Genomic DNA, 18,191 nt, shown 5'->3' on the forward strand with positions numbered 1-18,191 from the left:
TTTGGAATGATTTTGGCAGCATAGGAAAGAACAGAAATCAAAGCATCCTGAATTCTGTTGACTTCTCGGAGCTGTCTTCGCCGAGTCAGAATGAGATGAAAAATGATAGGCAAGCACAGGAGACTCTGGCTGCCATCGCTAGATATGAGAATCGGCATGTGATCATTTGCTTAGATGAGCTTGAACGATGTATGGAGGGTCCACATCGACATTGTTTGATTTCTCGGCTGAGAATGCATCAGCTGGTTACAGATGTTTTGGGGAAATTTATTCCGTGTTCAAGTTCTCAGTTACCGCTGAATCCACTTTGACACACTGCTCTATCTGTCGGAAGCTTCTCACACGCTTCATAGTAATACAGAACGCTTAATTTCAGGTCATCATTAAATAGCAGCGAAGTTCGCTTTGTCCAGTTACATTATTACTTAACCCACCTCAGTCACTAGGAGTCAACACTAATAAATAAAACACTCTAGATAGAACTTAATATACCAGCGAGCTGATGCCTCCTAAGGCCCAACTCCCTTTTTATTAGTTAATCGCATTTATCATCCTTTCACTTCATACTAACAGTTTACATAAATTTGTCTCTATACTAAGTCTCGTTCTGTCAAGGAGCATGCATTGTGGTCACTTTTATCCTTGTCCTAGCTGTTACGAATGCTTCTCGTTTAGCACACAGCAAATAAAAAGATAGCATGAAATATTTTCTTTTCAGTTTATCCCTAATAATTTTGCTATTCCAACCGAAAATCCCCTAACCAGTGGGTGTCTAGCTAAAGAGAACTGTGAATTTGTCAAGAGTCAACTTTTCAATATCATTAGTCCGTTGAAATCACAGCCCCACCCTGATGTGCAGGGGTGTCATACATTTAATCCTTGACAGGCACGGATGGTTCGATGGTCTGCGTCTCAGTGGTCCCCAGATCGACTTCCACACTCGACAACACCCACTGCATGCCAATGTAGGAGTCACTGATGAGCTTAACATTGACACGAGCAGTGCCGGCTGTCGTGGCAGAAGATGACTCGGCAAGAGCAGCAGGGGGGAACTTGACCAAGGAACGGACAGAGAGAGAGGCGTTCTCTCTGCTGCTACCACCACGACTAGAGCCAGCGCCAGCGCGACCCTTGCCGTGGTTGAGTTTGGATGCAGGAGGCCAGGAAACCCGCTTCAAGCCAAGAAGATCTCCGTCAGTACCATCAGGTCGGGCACTGCAAACAATCAAGAAGTAGCCTTCGGTCTGCGGCTTCGGGAATCGAGGAGCGTGGATTCTATATTCCGAGTGTGTGGGAGCATTGCGGCGAGTAACAGACACGGCTAACCCCTTGGCTGAGATCCCGGCAACTGAAATTGAAATATGGGGCAGCTGGGAGGCCACACGGCTGAACTGCGAAGAAAGGTTTAATTTTTTCACCAGCCCGGTGACCGATGACACCGGCTGAGACGAGAGAGCGACCAGGTTGGATGGGAGTCCGTGGGGCGGCTTCTCGACAGGGATTCCAGGTAGAATAGACAGCGGATGATCCTCAGGCCAGCGGGCTGACTTGATACATTGCAGGAGAGTCATCAGCATTCGGCACGCAGGAACGAACCCAAGCTCAGCCATGACGTCTATCGATGCCTGGAGGACACGAATGCCTTGATCCAAGACAGACGTCTGATCTCCGACATAATCCGAAATAGGTAGATCGATCCGCGACATGTATGCCTGTAGCAGCAAGAAAGCCTTGACGTGGGGGTCCCACAACGGAAGATCACCCATCGCTTCGATAGACAAGGGCAGGTTCTGAGCAAGTTCCGCGTTGATCAAATCCTCGTTGTGGCGAACGGGTAGCTCATCAAATTCAGTGGCAGAACACATCCAGCTGAGCACATCTTGGAACGTAGGTTCAGGTTTGGCATGAGACACTAGGTGCCGGATAGTCTTATGCGACAGGTAGTAATAACTCATGATCTTGCCAAAGGGAGTTGAGTCAACTTCACCATTGGCAGAGTCCACAACGACACAAGACGACGCTGCAAGGTCATCGAGAGACTTGTCAACTAGATCGACCATAAAATCTTGAGCGATTGCCTGGGCAGCCATTGTGCTTTGTTCCTCTGCAGAAATCTCGAGCCCGTAGTAAGATGGATTCTTGTGGAGGCGACGGAAGAAGAACGTCCAAGTCAAATAGTCAAGCGCGTCCTGCTTTGTGGTGATCGTTCCAGATGAGACTTCGGCACCCAAGTGGTTGTCAAGCACCTTGTGCAATGTTGACTCAACAGGGAAACCGGTGTGAAGGAAATGCTTGTAAAATGCCTTCTTGGAATCCTGAGTGAAGATTCTAGCAATTCCAGAAGTATCGAATTGAGGACGACCGGCACGACCGAGCATCTGGAGAACATCCGTCAAGTCCATATCCCGGTAGCCTTCGATCTTAGCATCGAAAAACTGAGTGCCCTTGACAACAACAAGGTGGGCTGGAAGATTGACACCCCAGGCCAAAGTACTAGTGGCGACCAAAATCTGGATCTTGTTGTTGGCAAAAAGTTCTTCTGCAAGCTGTCGATCAGACTCGACCAGACCGGCATGATGCAACCCAATTCCGAAGCTGAGAGCCTCCCTTAAAGCGTCATCCTTCACTCGAGAAAGATTCAAATCTAAATCGTCCTCGGACATGCGGACAAATCGGCGAGGGTTATCTTCCATACCACAGTAGTTGATCAAGTCTTTGGCCGTCAGGCGAGTCTGCCGACGAGATGCAACGAACACAATGACCGGCTTCTCAGGGGAGTGATTCTTGATCGCCAGGAAAGTCGGTCGGTTCATCGACTGCATCAACGGACAGAAGCCACGTTGCTCGGGGAAGCCATCAATAAAGATCTCAAGAGGAACTGGACGAACGGAATGGCGGAAGTTGAACAACCCCTCCTTCACACCGAGCCAATTTCCGAGATCACTAGCATTGGCGCAGGCAGTGGACATACCCATGAGACGCACGGATCCTTTGGACTGAGAAGCAATGTAGTTCATTCGAGACACAATGATTTCCAAAATGGGACCACGATCACCGCCTAACAAGTGAATCTCATCGATGATGACGAGACTCACCTTTCGAACGTAGTCTCTGGTTTGCCAGCTACGCGAGATACCGTCCCACTTTTCCGGAGTGGTGATGATGATATCGGCGTCGCGAATAGTCCTTGTGTCAGGGGTATTATCACCAGTAAGCTCGACAAGTTTCATGCCCATAGGCCCCGTGAGACGCTTGCGCCAGTCTTGGACACGCTCGCGGACAAGTGCTTTCATTGGAGCAATGTAAACAACCTTGGAGCCGGGCTTCTCACGGAAAGCCCACCACATCGCCAATTCAGCAGCGACAGTCTTTCCACTACCGGTGGGAGATCCCAGAAGCACGTTGGCCGGTGTATGGTAAAGCAAATGGAAGATTTGTGTTTGCATCGGGTTGAAGAACTGGAAGCGTTGACTGTACAGCTCTTCCAGCAAGGGGTTCTTAAGAGCCGAAATCGGCAATGGCTGAAGATTCTGCAGGTCTGTGTAAACGCTTTCGGTGTCAGGGCGAATAAGATGTTGGAAGGAGACCGGGCTGACAGTTTCTGCGCCAAGCCATCGATCAGAAATGATTCGAATATAAATCTGGCTAGGAAGCGGATCAGATAGCGGGATGGTGAAATTGAGCTCATGTTCATCGTAAAGCTTCCTGCGGCTCAAAATGAAGTACTCATGATGGTAAATCTCCGAGGTTTCTGAGTTCTCAACCCAGACCCAGAACGATTCAGAGGCACCATGGTGGCGATCGTTCCAAGTAAATTCCGGATAGATCGAGAGACGAATTCGAAGAACATCTCTGTTGAGGGGTGCGATTTCGGTCTCCACACTCAGAGTAGGGAAGTTGTTTAAAAGTTTAGTCAACACCCCTCCCATCTTATGATTGTGGACAAGTTGACCGATCTCAGCTGGCTCCATCTCTCTCATGGATTCGATAGACGAAGCTGGCAGCTTCTCATCTAGGTTCCTCAAGATTGGCTGAGGCAGTTCAAACTGTCGGAATGGATGGTCGAACGGCCAAATCTGCTTTTCAATGGACTTGCAAAGTGACAAGAGCACCTGGCACTGGTATCCCCACCGGCGATTCAACGCGATCATGAATAGAGCTCGACAGATACGCGCTGCGTTCTGGGCCACATATCCAGTGTCAGATACCAAGGCAAAATCCTCGATTTTGGCACGTGAAATATAGGCTTGAAGCAAGATGTTGGTCTTGGCATGTGGTGAATCATTGCCGCCTTCAACTTCGGTCACGGCCACCTCATCTCGAAGCCGTTGTAGCTCCTTCGACTCCGAGTCTCGGGCTTGGATATTGTCGAATTCACCGCTCATACTGATCATCTTGAGGACGTCTGCCTCACCTGCACGTGGCCGCATCATTGTGTTAAATATCTCAACACTGCTCTGGAGAACGTAGTATTGACTGGCGATACGTCCAACGTCCTTTGCTTTGAGGTCCTCGGTTTTTTCATTGAAAATAATCATCTGGCTCTTTTGAAGAGTCTGAGCAGCTTGAATGATCAATTTTCGGCGTCTTTGAACGAGCATCGGGTCATCACGAAGTTCGGCATACTCGATACCATAGTGGCGTGGCTCTTTCTTCATGCGCACAAACAAATATGAGTAGCCAAGCCACTGTACCGCCTCGGAAACGGAGGTAACAGTGCCGAGTGAAATCTCAGCGTTGAGGTTGTCAACTAACCGAGCAGAGAAACGAGATTCAATCGGTTGCTGGGCAGTCACGGCGGACAGATAATGTTGCAATTTGTCTTGGGTAGTGCAGATGAACCCAATGCCCGTATCCTGGAATTGAGGACGACCAGCACGACCAAAAATTTGGAGGACATCCAAAATGCCCAGGTCCACAAATTTACCCTCCTGAGGATTGTAAAGCTGGGTTCCCTTGATGACAACTGCAGCAGCAGGAAGGTTGACACCCCATGCTAGAGTTGCAGTACAGCAGAGAATCTTGATCAGACCCTCTCCAAACATACGCTCCATGAGGTTACGATCGCTCCGACTCATGCCAGCATGGTGGGCTCCAAAGCCACTGGCAAAAAGGTCTCGCAGCTCGCGCGCCCGAGCGTGTTTCATATCTCTCAAGGCAGAGGAATAGTTCTCATGATCATGGCAGCTGAACAGATCCTCACACCCATCTTCAGCGGCCAGTTGCTTGAGCATGCGTGCTGTCATAACAGTATCCTTCCGGGAATGCACGAACACCATAATCTGGTGGCCTCTCTCCAACATGTCGCGCACCTTTTCATATGCGACGACATCGATATTTTCTCGAGATTGCTTGGATCCAGGCTTGCCCTTAACACCGATGAAATGCTGCTCAAGCGGCACCGGCCGGAAAGACGAGTCAAAGAAGAATAGACCAGCCATCTTATTAACTTTCAAGAAATCTGCGACGTCTACATAGTTGGGAAGGGTCGCGGAGAGACCAACAATGCGAATCAATGACTGTGTGCTCTCAACCTGTCGTTGGGTTCGAGCAACTAGAGACTCAATCACAGCACCTCGCTCATCATGAAGCATGTGGACCTCATCAATGATAAGCAATCGTACTTTTTGAACGAGTTCTGTGTCTCCCGTGCTCTTCCGAGTCACAACATCCCATTTCTCAGGGGTTGTAACGATGATCTGGGTTTCCACGATTTCCCGCTTGGTCAACTGCATATCTCCAGTCAGTTCGCGGACTTTTATTCCCAGCCAAGCCAGTCGTTTGCCCAGCTTGTCCGTCACTTCCGCTGCCAGTGCCTTCATTGGAGCGACGTAAACAATCTTGAAGTCATCGACTTGGACTGTGAACTCGGTCGCATTCGGTTCCTCAAGTGGATTAGGAACCGTGTTTTTGCCGACCGCGTTGAGAATAGTCAGCATCGCGGCATCCGTTTTACCGGCACCAGTGGGCGCGCAAATGAGCATGTTCTCGCTTGTTTTGTAAGCAACGTCATAAAGAAGGCTCTGCATTCGATTAAGGCTTTTGTAGCCCTTAAAGGTACCGCGACAAAGACCATCCAGGTCAGCAATCTCCACCAACTTCTGGTTTCTTGCCAATGTTCCGACCTTCGCAGCGGGGATTTCATACTCTTCATATTTGGGTTCATCGGTATGTTTGCTGCCAACCGGTAAACCATACTTCTTACCACCAGCGGCGAGTAGATTTCCAGCGGTGTGCTGCTTGAAAACGTGTGGGTAGACGGGTTCCGATCGGCTCTGTGCCGGCATGAGCGCAGCATTTTTATGGTCAAAATCCCGCTGCCAGAGAGCCTCCTCTCTTTCCGCTCTGGTGAGAAGTCTCCCAGCTGCCAATCCGTCCGTTTGTGCCTCCACCCGGTGTGGTTCGTCCGACAAGATCTCCCCGCGATGCGCAATTAGTTCGATGACTAGATCCAAGTCCTCGAACCCAACAACTTCAGCGAGTGACATCTGTAGCTCGGAGTCGTCGCTGGCGGCGGTAAGCGTGGCGAGGATTTGTTGGCTAAGCTCTGCCGCGTCCATGCTCGAGCGAGCTGCAAGCTCTTGACATTTTGTTTCTAGCCAAAGTCGATCGTAGGGTAAAGTCTGAGAGAAGGGAATTTCGTTCACATCGTCGAGGTCGTCGGTCGTCTCATCGTCGGAACTGATAATATCCCAGACATCATCAACCGTACCAGGTGATGAGTAGTCTTCATCAATGTCCAAATCCATGTCGCTTCCATAACCAGTCGTATCGTGGGGCAGCTCTTTGGGGAGCTTCAGATCGGCGATAGCCTGACGCATGGCAGCTAGTTGGGACAGCCATTGTGACTGAGTCGTAGAAGTGGGATCCATAGTTCACAAATATTCAAGTAAACAGTGTCAACAATGAGGGGGAGTTATTCGAAACATAAATGGACTATTCCTAATCTGGGCGGTGTGGGGTTCTGCCAGAGGCCCTGGACCCGCAGTGCCATCATCAGTTATCAGGAGACTCTCCGCCTCCACCTTTATTCCCCTAAAGCTGATCTTCTCCTCCCGTCCTCAGCACTACCCCTTCGTAGCCAACTTGCTACCTGTCTCATCTCACTAGCTCTCAGGTCTGATCAAGGTGTCAATATTTTACTCCCACTACCGCTTATTGTGTGAAGCGAACCTACCATCCCCGCCACCATGAAGATCCTCTATATGGGCGTACGTGTTTGGAGTCCTCTGGCGATTTGTGCTTTCCTCGGATAAGTTCTGACTCTCTATATTGTCAATAGGTTCTCCGGAACGATTCTCAACCGGCTCTCCAGCTCTGTGCCGAGAAGGATCTCTCTTCGTATGTGCACATACCCGATGAATACATATTGAGTAGTCGCTGACACGAAATAGCTTTTCCCGTTTCACCCGTCAGAAGTAGGTAGCCCCGCGGTCTCGTTCTCTCGACTTAATTAACACCCCTTCAGCTATGAAGAGTTCTTGATGCTCTTCTGCCGCACGGTCGCCGAGCGCACGAAGCCCGGACAACGTCAGGATGTCGAGGAGAAGTCATACACATTCCACGCATACGGCCGGACCGAGGGTGTTGCCGGTGTGATCGTTACCGACGGCGACTACCCAGCCCTAGTAGCCCACCAGCTCCTGTCCAAGATTGTTGACGAGTTCCTCGCGAAGCACCCCCGCACATCCTGGTCCGACCCGTCTCTGCGCGAGAACGCATGCGCCTTGCCCGCCCTCAAGGAATACATTATCAAATACCAGGACCCTAATCAGGCCGACAACATTATGAAGATTCAGCAGGAGTTGGATGAGACCAAGATTGTGCTACACAAGACTGTATGTATATTGGATGCCTACGCACGAAGAATGCCGATTGCTAATCATTGCATTAGATTGAGAGTGTGCTGGAACGTGGTGAGAAGATTGACTCATTGGTTCAAAAGAGTGACGGTCTCTCCGCCCAGAGTAAGATGTTCTATACACAGGCCAAGAAACAGAACTCGTGTTGTTCCCTGATGTAAAGTTTCGTTGATGTTGGGGCTTAAGGCCAGGCTGCTGCCTTGTTTCTTGGGTCCAGATTAAATTAAATCAACCCTTTGAAGCTAGATATGTCTGCTTTCTGCTATTCATTTGATTTACGTTTGCCTACGAAGCGGCTGCCTATACTTGTTTCCTTATTCTCTCATTATGGTATATGACTTGGTCTTGCCTTTCTTTAACCAGCGTATGCATGTTCTCGTTAGATGGTGACAATCAGAGTGCTTCAGCCTGATATTCAGGCAACCAAGTTTCCTTGCCTTGCCGATTTATCATTTTTGCCCACGAGCTGGACATTCCTTGGCCTACACATTTGAATCACAGTAGCCTAGAGCTACCACAGACTCCTCATATATAGTCTTACAGTTTGGAAATACAGCGAACCTCACTGAGGAAAGTCAGATTTGGCAATAACGTGGCAAGTGTTATACACAATGTCATCAGTGTCAGAAATACGGTGAACAGCCTGTGCAGTGTGATCATGCCGTTAGCATTGTTGGCATGTCAGAAGTTGTTAGCACACCCGGGTTATTGGCATTCTGATAGCACTAAAGTGGCAAGCCGGGCGAGCTTCGGGTAACCGTGGATAGCCTATTGATAGGAAAAAATAGAGAAGGCTAATCGGGTACGAATTTAAGCTTACCTCAACATAAATTTGTTGAAATCCGAATCCTGTTGGGCTTGAACAACTATAAAGAAGCTGATATATGCCTTCATTCAATCTACATACCACGCTATAAACTTCTACAGTGTACCATTGTAGCTTGTCTCAAAGTTCCAAAATCAAAATGGAAGAATCATCCTACGACTCTAGGTCCGAAACACTATTCAATCTATATGTCAATGCTAACAATTATTCTAGTCGCCCGATGCCCGATATTCACCTGGCATATCAATACAAACTATCCAACTGCCCTGGAAAGAGTATCGTCGGCCTGCACGTTACATTTCCACCAAACGGCTCAACTCCACCCCATCGTCATGGAGATTCTGCGGTCTCTGCCTACGTCGTCAGTGGAACACTACTGAACAAAATGAACAATGATCCGATGAAGGTGATCCCCGCTGGAGGTACTTGGTACGAGGCTCCTGGTTGTCATCACCGTATCAGCGATAATGCTAGCAAGACCGAGCCGGCGGTTCTTTTTGCTACACTTGTTTTGGATACTGATGTTCTTGAGAGAGAAGGTATGGATGCTATCATTCAGATTGATGAGGAGTATCGTTGAGTGTGGTTGGAGCTTCAAGCATGATGAATACTGTATACTTTTTGTCATCAAGTATATTTATGTCCGGAAGAAAATGACCTCTACGTCTGAATTCCAACATTTCAGATGTTCAGTGGAGGAGATATACGTACCGAGGCCCACTGGAACAGGTTAATGAGGAAGCTCAAAATATGCCTTTTGCGTTCTTACAAACCTGCCCAGGTGGGAACAAAATTATTTCTTCGAGTATCATGTGAAGTGCGCCGAGTGAAAATATCCACGTTTATTGAACTATTTGGAGACTCTAATATAATCTTAGCAGACCTTCCTAGACCTCAAAGTAACCCGCGAGCGGTCCTCAGAGAGTTACCCGCTGACCCGCGTGGCATCGTCTATGACCCTACGTAGGACTTGAATATCTAGTTTGAAGTCCCGTCTTCTGTGAGTTGCGTCACCTGCAGGCAGTACTTCAAAAGCCCACAACTCTAAGGTCCGCAGGCCTTGATCAGCTACTAAGCGAAGGGGCAACGAAGTAAGTAGGAGGAGGCTACGATGAAGCTATTAAAGAGGCGCAGCGCAGAGGTTTTATAGCCAAGCCTAAGTAGCGACAGTAGTGGAAAGGGATTGGTCATCCTTCACGTATTCCGGTCCATGCAGGCCAACATTCAAAAAATATTTTTGGCTCTTCTGGAATTTAGTGTGGATCCACCGCTAGGTTCCTGAGTGCGGCTAATATAATCAGCAAGCCTTTTTTTCCTTTCTCTCTTTACCACATTTGACCCGCAATAGACCTCAAAGCTTCCAGCAGGTCATCGTCACCCTTCTCTAACAAACCTGTTATCCTATCGCCTGGTAAGTCAAATGGCTTATCATAAACCGGGCACAACATCCCACGATTTGGAAGTATGCCAGTCTGGAAATAGCGTCGAACTGCTTTTGCGGTGCAAAGAGAAGGTGTCGCAAGTGATAGATGCTAAAAATTTTCATAATATTATTCATCGATATTCGGCATTAAAAACTATGCTTAACTTACACCTTCTGAGCTTTGTTGGATGAGACCCGATCCGGGAAGTCTTTGACTCATTTTTTTCGCGCTTTGCAAAAGATCGTGTCAATTCACATAAACGTATCTGCATATCCATTTCATATCAACATTGGCATACTTATCAAGGGACGTGACCGGGTCTAAACTGTTTCCAATAAACAAGATTGGCTCTGTGCGGACTCCAATCGGCCCTTTAAAGATACCAATAGTAGTTAATGAATGCCAGGAAGCCTGAGCATATGCAGAGTACATGGAATTTCTTACCAGAGTATGTAAATTCAGGTCTGGTTCTCCAAAATAGACAGAGCAGTCGATTTTGACTCCATCGGTCGCCAAGGTAGATACTCTGATGACGCATCTTCTGCCAATATTGCATAAACTCCTCTTTAGTTGTATTGCTCTGGTCAGGGCCATCGGAGCAGGATATAGCTCCAACCACTTCTTCTGCATAATCAGCAGGTTCAAAGAACATATCCCGCGGTGGTGATGTTTGCTTTCGATTCGCAATTATGCTTCCATCCCCATTAGCTAAGTTGTATAATGCCTGGGCGAGTCCTTCGAATTCCTTGAATGGCTCATATATTGAATCCCGAATGAGCTTCTGCACATCACTATAGGTGACAATTTCCGGTCTGTGTGCTGAAACCACGGATTTTGTTGTATTTCTTGCAAAAGCGACAATATCGTCGACCGAAGATTGAACATATCTCGGACCCTTTTCAGAGAACAAATGACATTTATCAGGTCCTGCTTGATAGCAATAGCTGCTGAATCTTTCCATTATAGCATCTGCATCGTTAATGTTTCCGTCCCAAGTTCCTATATTTTTAGCAATCAGCAGTAGACCAGTATAGAATGATACACTTACCGGCATAATGGCGATCGCTGTCAACAACACCATCCAGTACCAGACGGCCCACGAGTTGTGGATACATACTGGCAAATGTTTCACCCAGTAGGGTTCCATACGAGAATCCCCAATATTGCACCTTGTGTAATCCCAGATCCGATTTTTCCATTGGACTTTGTGGTTCCCGAATTAGATTGTTTGACTGAGTCCGCTTTACTCGCCATCGTGTAAGGGCTTCTCCAATCGCTGCCATATCCATCGCAACGACTGGAGTGTTCATTCGTGCGCTAATCCCCTGGTCCCCATCTTGAATATAGCAAGCATCAGCAAGGGCCTTCTTTCTCGCCCACATACGGCTAAACGCCAAATTTGAGCTACCCAGTAACCCATCAGTCTCTGAAGCTACTTGCCACAATAAACTGTGCTGGGCGTTGGCAAAGCATGTAAATGGCGGGGTAGTAAAGCCGACACCCCGAGGATCGAAAGCTACGATATCGAAATACTTATCTGCCCACGTCGATTTGGCATCGCTGGGGCTGAGTGGAGAATCGACGATCATTTGAAAGTTGTTGCCATGAAGACGGGCAAGGTTAATGGCTAAGCCTCCGGGACCACCTGGGAACGATATATTAACAAAATTGGGACAGGAATCACCATATTATTCGCTTCGGAATCGATGAGTGTTATAGATACCGGGATTTATAAGCATCGAGCCGCCGTATCGTGGGTCGCTCACGTCTACTTTTGCGGGCAGTCTGATTAGCGCGACGGCAACTCGTGAGTTGGTGGATTCATTATACCAGTCCAATGGGACATCAAGACGGGCGCATTCAAAAGTAGCATAGCAAGAATGGAAGTGGAGATTTGCCGAGGGAACAATTTAGAGGGATGATTCAGCATTCCATCGCGCATCTTGTCCAATGGTTTCGGGGCTTCGTCTTACGCGATCCCATATCGAGTGGTGCTGAGAATGATGCGGGGACTGCGGCGATACCAAGAAGATGGATGACTGAACCAAGTCCCATACGGCCAGAATGAACGGTATTGGGGAATACATATTTTGGATGTTGAAAGAGAGGGGTGCTCGATTTAAGGGGAAGAGAAGAGAGCTCTTTCGGATTGATTGTATGCGACAGTTAAAGTGTAGCGGGGAAACCCTGTTAGTTGTATTACGCGCCAGCCCGGAAGAGGGTTTTCCGACCTGTATCATAACATCTGGTTTCCAGTACGCTGGTATGCTGGGCACGGTTAGCATATCTAGCACCTCGAAGATAGCATTGAATAACACGCTTCCACACCTCTCTCATCTGAACCTTACGGGTGGTTCCCTGAATCCCTCGTACAACCTGTCGTGGTTCGTGGTCTTGTGCTGCTGAATCGACCCGCACATCTCCGAGTATGCTGCCAACGAGCGTTCCCCTCTTCACTATTTGGACGTTATCCGGTCTATATGCCTTCTGCCTAGGGTTGATAAGCAACATCGCTATAAATAGAAGCGATCAGTGAATAATCATTGGCATCTAATAAGTTCCATCAGGATGACGTGATAAGGAATAAGTGGCGGGCATTACGAATAGGAGTTAATATCCTACCATTCCCATCAACTGATCACGAATAGATACCCCGAAAGTCACCAGGCTTCCAGTAGTAATGAAATCGCAAATCTCAGAGACTGGGACCGTTGGCAGGTTGTTTATTCTTGGACTGCTATGTTTGCAGGGTTTGCACGGAATTTTCACCCTAGAAGGTCAAGGTTGACTGACAGTAGATTTATGCTTGTTTCTTCGGATTAGAGTATATTTTACCCGCTTAGCTATTGAAAAGGATTGTTTACGTGCTATTAATATCTGGATTGGTGGAACGTATGATGAGGGTTTGGAACAGCTTCTCTGTGTTCGACACGAAAGGCGAAAGAGGCCGCTACTGTATCAAACACGCGATGGATGAATACAGACTATCCGATATAGCCAGCTATTTTTGAAAATTGGTCCGGTGGAGAGGTGGAATCATGCACTTTCTTTAAGCTATCCTTTAAATTGGTGACCGGCATCCCAGGAAGGTCAAAGCTAAGTAAGGCCATCCAAGTTCCAGTAGAATCTTTGTTCTTCTGCATCCAACGACAAATTTGGTACTCGACATGATTCCCTGTCCGAAGCCATATTGACATGTGCGGCTCAGCACATTCCACATACCATCCGATGCTCTCTTCTTTTGAAACAATTACCGAAATGCCAGGAAGGAAGACTCGATCAAGTGGACTGACACCAAAGATGCCCATAACAACCAGGATGGCAGTGACGAGGAAAAAGTCTTTCCAAAAGGCAGTGTGAAAAGAGCGAAGGAGCATCATGGCCCTGAGCAGTGGATGAAGCCCAAGACAGCCTCGGAGCCAAAGGAAAAGGATACCAAAACCACCGAGCCCAAGGCTGGAGAGGCCAAAAGTAATATGAGCCAAAGGATAAAGCTGAAACAAATGCTAAGTCCGTGCCGAAAGACAAGACTAGGAGGAGTTCGGGTGACTCGAAGGCAAAGTCCAAGGACGCAGCTCCGACCAAGACCAAGTAGACCGAGGTTGTCAGTGTGAGCTTGACTGCCCAAAGTCTTGATTCGTTGAAAGAGTAAGTTACCATTCCTCCTTTTTTCTGATCCTCACTAACAATCTGTAGTTGAAGGGCCCCGGGCCTGAACCCGTCAATTTTGTTAGTTGGGCTGCACCACGATCGATGACTAACTTTCAGCATAATGTAAGTTTTCAGCCCAAATCATCTCGTTCAGTTGATTGCTAACATCATTTATCCAGATTCGAATTGCCCTCCGTCCCGCAGACATGACCGAGCGCCTCAAGGAACAGAATCGATACATCGAAAACGATTTCATGGACGATACGGGATCCAAGCATATGTTGATGTATGAGCAGGATGGCCTCAAGGTCGAAGATTTCTGCAACTTCATCACGCTAGAGGCGGGTCAGACATTCGTCCGTACCGCAGCTGGAACTGAATTTTCAGAGTCGTCCATATCGAGGCAGCCTTATTCTGGGATTACAAAATGCCTAGTACCACTGAAAAACTTCAAATCACTCCCTGGACAGCGATTACCTGCTACGTGGCACCCGGTCGTCAGACTGTAGGTCAGCCTAAACTTAGCGGTATCTGGCTCCGACACCTGCTATTCCATGTGACCAGACCTGATAGTCAAGGAAGACTGTACATGTCAGATCAAATGCTTGGCAACACTAGGTATCTTACCGAATATGAGCAGAGTCAGAGGGTGCCACCGCCTCTTGTAGCATACCATAATGATCGGACGAAATTGATGCAGCCTGTTTGGGCAATTGGCCATTACGCGCCTCCCTCGCCTCCTACAGTTGAACATGCGCCTGCTCAGCAGCCCCATCCTGGTTTCTATGACGCTAATTTGTGGTCTGAGCCACCTACCTTGCAGGAATGTATTGCGGGAATCTTAGGTCGAATCTTTTCGTGATTGTCGTTTTTTCTCCTATTGTATCTGCGAGGTCAGTTATTGTCTGCAAGGCTTTTTGTCTCGTTCCCTTGATTCATTTTCACGCTTGACTACTAGAAGAAAAATATATGATTTCAACGAATTTTGTTGGTTCCTTCTTATTTCTCGATTTCATACCTAGCCCCAGAAATGAAGAGTCGATTGATATTGAGACTCCTCCGCAAAGCACGAAAGACTCAAGTACAATATTGAGCAAATCCCTGCGTAAGTAGTTGACTAATGTAACAAATGATCCATGTCGTCAAGTATAGTAAGCTTTATGTGAATAATATCAGCAATAAGCTCTACGACGCTGGAGATATTAGGGTACCCACAGCTCAAGTCAGTTGATGACGAAACACATATATCACCTCTAATAATAGAATTATTATAAAGTCGCCTCTTTGAAAGTCCTAGATAATATGTAGATCGGGTATTAATCTTTTTATTGATCAAGTTATATGTCCAGAAAAAGTATTCATGCCTTCAAATATGAATCTGGCTCTTGCTTTCCTCAATTAGTGGAGGAGAGGTCGATAGAGCTCATGCATATAGATCTAAAAATTTCTTCACAAAATAACTAAAAATGCACAAGGTTCACTCTTCTGATCTAGAAATTCTTGATCAATCTAGTTATTATAAAGTATTTAGGTATAGATGAACTGGTTAGTCTCCATTAGGCACGGCAAAATTGCACATAGCTAAGTTCCACTGTGACTATCGGTACTAGATATTAACTTGTATTACAACGATGGAATCGCTCTGTCTCGTGCATTTTGGAGCATCTTCGACAGATTCTGAGGCATTGCGGAAGATGGCCTGAGCGAAGGTCCGTTATAGTCATGGAAAACGCGTATTCCCATCGTTCTGATCATATCGAGAATTTATCCTCAGAATCGAAATAATTATTCAGACGTAAATGAACGCGCTATGGGTTAATGTTTCTGTTCATCATTCAGTACACGGTTATAGAAATAATTACGGACTATGAATCGGACTTTCAATAAGTTCCAGGCCCCAGAACTCTATTCGACGGTCCCTCTCTGAGACATTCAAATATCTGTGTTCTACTCATACTCTGATGTAGGCATTTGAAACGGGTTATATGATAGTAGATATAACGACCTGACCGTGGAGATAAGAGGAAACCAATATTATTTGTACCTATAAAGTGTAAGGAAACGAGATGTGTGTATGAGCGATTCGTACAAGCCCAAAATCTTTATGGAGAACTCATGGTTTTTATTTGACTTGATTTGCTTTAGGCTTCAAAATTGTGTCATAAACTGGGGCCAGCTCATCGATGATATGTTGAACTTCAGATTAAAAATACAGATCCCTCTCTGAAGGAATTTCAAGTGAGGCTGCGCACGTATTCGATCCTGGGTCCTATAGAGTGTGGCTGTGTCTCAACCTCACTACCCTGCCTTTGATTCGGAGATAAAAGAGCGAGGGAATTCCAACAGACAATTCGGGTATTCTGATAAAGATCAGTACGCATCAGTTCTACAGAGATCTCTAGATCTCTTCAGCCCAATGTCAGCGCAACTCTCTTCCGCGGCTATTGGGTCGCTTGATGTCTATGGGAGGGTAAATTTTGAGTCCCATTCTTTCAATCCAACAGCCCCAGAGGAATTCTTCGAATTTTTAAATGCAAATGTCACTTGTATGATCGATAAGCAGCAGGGGAAGAACTGGCTCTGGCTTCATACACCGATAATATTGTCAGTCCCACGAAGACTAACTTCACGGGATGCAATAGCTGACAGATCGCTTAATACACTAGAATAATCGATCACTGGAGACCGGAGTTCGATGCACCTTTTTCCCTCCAATTTCCCTTTTTGCCACAGGATTTATTCGAGAATTTGGGATATCCGGAAAGTTCGACCCAATATTCGTTGCTATCTTTCGAGAAAGACATTTTCCAGAGTATGCTATTGTTTTCAATACATAGTGTCCCTCTACAAATATACATGCAAGCTTTACATATTCATGAGACTCCCTCTTTAGTTGCATTCGAGTTGTCCCGAGATGCCATAATCAGGGAGCAGATGGATCTCTTGATTTAGGAGATATGGCTTGTTTAAGCTCCCCAATAGGTAAGACCTCAAACAGAGATGCTTCTTATATAAACATTAAATGATCGATGTTTTCAGCCGCATGTTCACGAATGGTCAAAAACAGAAACTTAGTGATTATTGCTGGGAGCTCGAGAACACCAGATTTGATGACTTCTGTGAAGAGACATTATTGCCAGGCCTCATGTCGAAGGTGGAAGCGTCTGGGCCTGAATATCACGCACTTGATCCCGGATCTGTTCTATCTTTTCACCGACTGGACTTCTACGCTTGCGTCTCTGAAACACATCCTTCGGGACGCCGAAATGCGCAGCATGTCAGGCTCAGTGCCTGTCACTGTTCATACTCGCATATTGCATCACCGGACTGCCACTGTGATTGAGCTACATGAAAGCCTACGATTTCATCAAGCGGTCGTTGAACAAACTATAGGTTTCCAGCCCGGGGGACAGGACGATTATCGCGAGATCGAGAGCCAATTACACCGTATGAAGTAACAAATGGCTCACAACGTGGTTACACTCGATATTGTCAAAGATAAATTCTTCAATTTAATTGAGATGGTACGTTCATGGTTACTTCCGAGTAGAGGCACCATTCGAAACTGATAATTTCAAGGAGTTTAAACTAGCTGCCATTTCACAGGGGCAATCAGTGGGTCGGCTTACCAATCTGGCTTTTGTTTACGTACCGCTTAGCTACGTTGCAGTAAGTCCAATATGATCCACGGATCAAAGTCTAAACCCACAGGACTAATTCTTGCAACAGACCGTTTTGGCGATCCCAGAAGTGAACATCAAACCAGTTTGGTATCCTCTTATTGCAGTACCTCTGTTGTGACTTTCTTTCTGCATTGCTATCCTTACTGAGAAACTGGCAAGATATCGAGAGGAAAAGAACTTTTCCATACACCAAGGAAGTCCAAAGAGCAATATTGAGCTATCTGGACTTCCCCACAGATGGCGAAATAGACATACAGATTGGGACCCTGAGAGCGGTGTTCGTAATTCAACCGTGGGTAAACAATCAGAAATGTCGCCTCGCATCGAGTCAAAATTATTGTCGAATCAATAAGCGTTTCATCCCCAAGCCAGCCTCGAAATCATGCAAATCATTTGTCTTATTATGTTCAATCAAACATTTTAGCTTTTGCACCACTCACTTCGGAATTCAATACTAACTAGCGGGGTCCAAGTCAGATATATCTTCACTCTCTGGCGATGCGAAGCTCATGAATATGCCTGTGAGAAATGATCAGTATGTATCATCACCCCACGATTAAAGATACTTTGTTCTCACATCTCGAAGGAATAACCAATCGACTTCTGAAAGTCTAGCTGAGTTACAAGATTCACCTACTTCAGAGGTGCAAGATAAAGGAAAGGTGGATTTGCCATATTCTGAGACAAGAGCGATTGAAGAAGGTACGCGAATAGTCCTTGAAGCCTATGTACCAAACGTCTACGG

The 18,191-nt window shown here is 46.7% G+C and overlaps 5 protein-coding genes across 5 annotated transcripts; 3 read left to right on the forward strand and 2 right to left on the reverse strand.

The window, feature by feature from the left end:
• Window positions 1–872: 872 nt before the first annotated feature.
• Window positions 873–6,872, reverse strand: N7520_002152 (RNA helicase SLH1; the record flags this gene model as incomplete). Its single annotated transcript, XM_057136087.1, has 1 exon — window positions 873–6,872. One exon carries the CDS (start codon window positions 6,870–6,872, stop codon window positions 873–875), a length of 6,000 nt encoding a protein of 1,999 aa, XP_056998773.1.
• A 318-nt stretch (window positions 6,873–7,190) lies between these two features.
• Window positions 7,191–8,023, forward strand: N7520_002153 (palmitoyltransferase YKT6; the record flags this gene model as incomplete). Its single annotated transcript, XM_057136088.1, has 5 exons — window positions 7,191–7,211; window positions 7,283–7,341; window positions 7,395–7,418; window positions 7,469–7,838; window positions 7,895–8,023. 5 exons carry the CDS (start codon window positions 7,191–7,193, stop codon window positions 8,021–8,023), a joined length of 603 nt encoding a protein of 200 aa, XP_056998774.1.
• Window positions 8,024–8,827: 804 nt separating this feature from the next.
• On the forward strand, window positions 8,828–9,268 carry N7520_002154 (cupin domain-containing protein; the record flags this gene model as incomplete). Its single annotated transcript, XM_057136089.1, has 2 exons — window positions 8,828–8,853; window positions 8,902–9,268. 2 exons carry the CDS (start codon window positions 8,828–8,830, stop codon window positions 9,266–9,268), a joined length of 393 nt encoding a protein of 130 aa, XP_056998775.1.
• A 1,090-nt stretch (window positions 9,269–10,358) lies between these two features.
• Window positions 10,359–11,701, reverse strand: N7520_002155 (uncharacterized protein; the record flags this gene model as incomplete). Its single annotated transcript, XM_057136090.1, has 3 exons — window positions 10,359–10,483; window positions 10,557–11,111; window positions 11,161–11,701. 3 exons carry the CDS (start codon window positions 11,699–11,701, stop codon window positions 10,359–10,361), a joined length of 1,221 nt encoding a protein of 406 aa, XP_056998776.1.
• Window positions 11,702–13,865: 2,164 nt separating this feature from the next.
• Window positions 13,866–14,625, forward strand: N7520_002156 (uncharacterized protein; the record flags this gene model as incomplete). Its single annotated transcript, XM_057136091.1, has 3 exons — window positions 13,866–13,886; window positions 13,943–14,268; window positions 14,328–14,625. The coding sequence occupies 3 exons, from the start codon at window positions 13,866–13,868 to the stop codon at window positions 14,623–14,625; spliced, it is 645 nt and encodes a 214-aa protein (XP_056998777.1).
• Window positions 14,626–18,191: the final 3,566 nt, after the last annotated feature.

Source organism: Penicillium odoratum, assembly GCF_028828045.1.
Source record: "Penicillium odoratum strain IBT 22623 chromosome Unknown utg000002l_segment0_segment0, whole genome shotgun sequence".
Taxonomy (NCBI): domain Eukaryota; kingdom Fungi; phylum Ascomycota; class Eurotiomycetes; order Eurotiales; family Aspergillaceae; genus Penicillium; species Penicillium odoratum.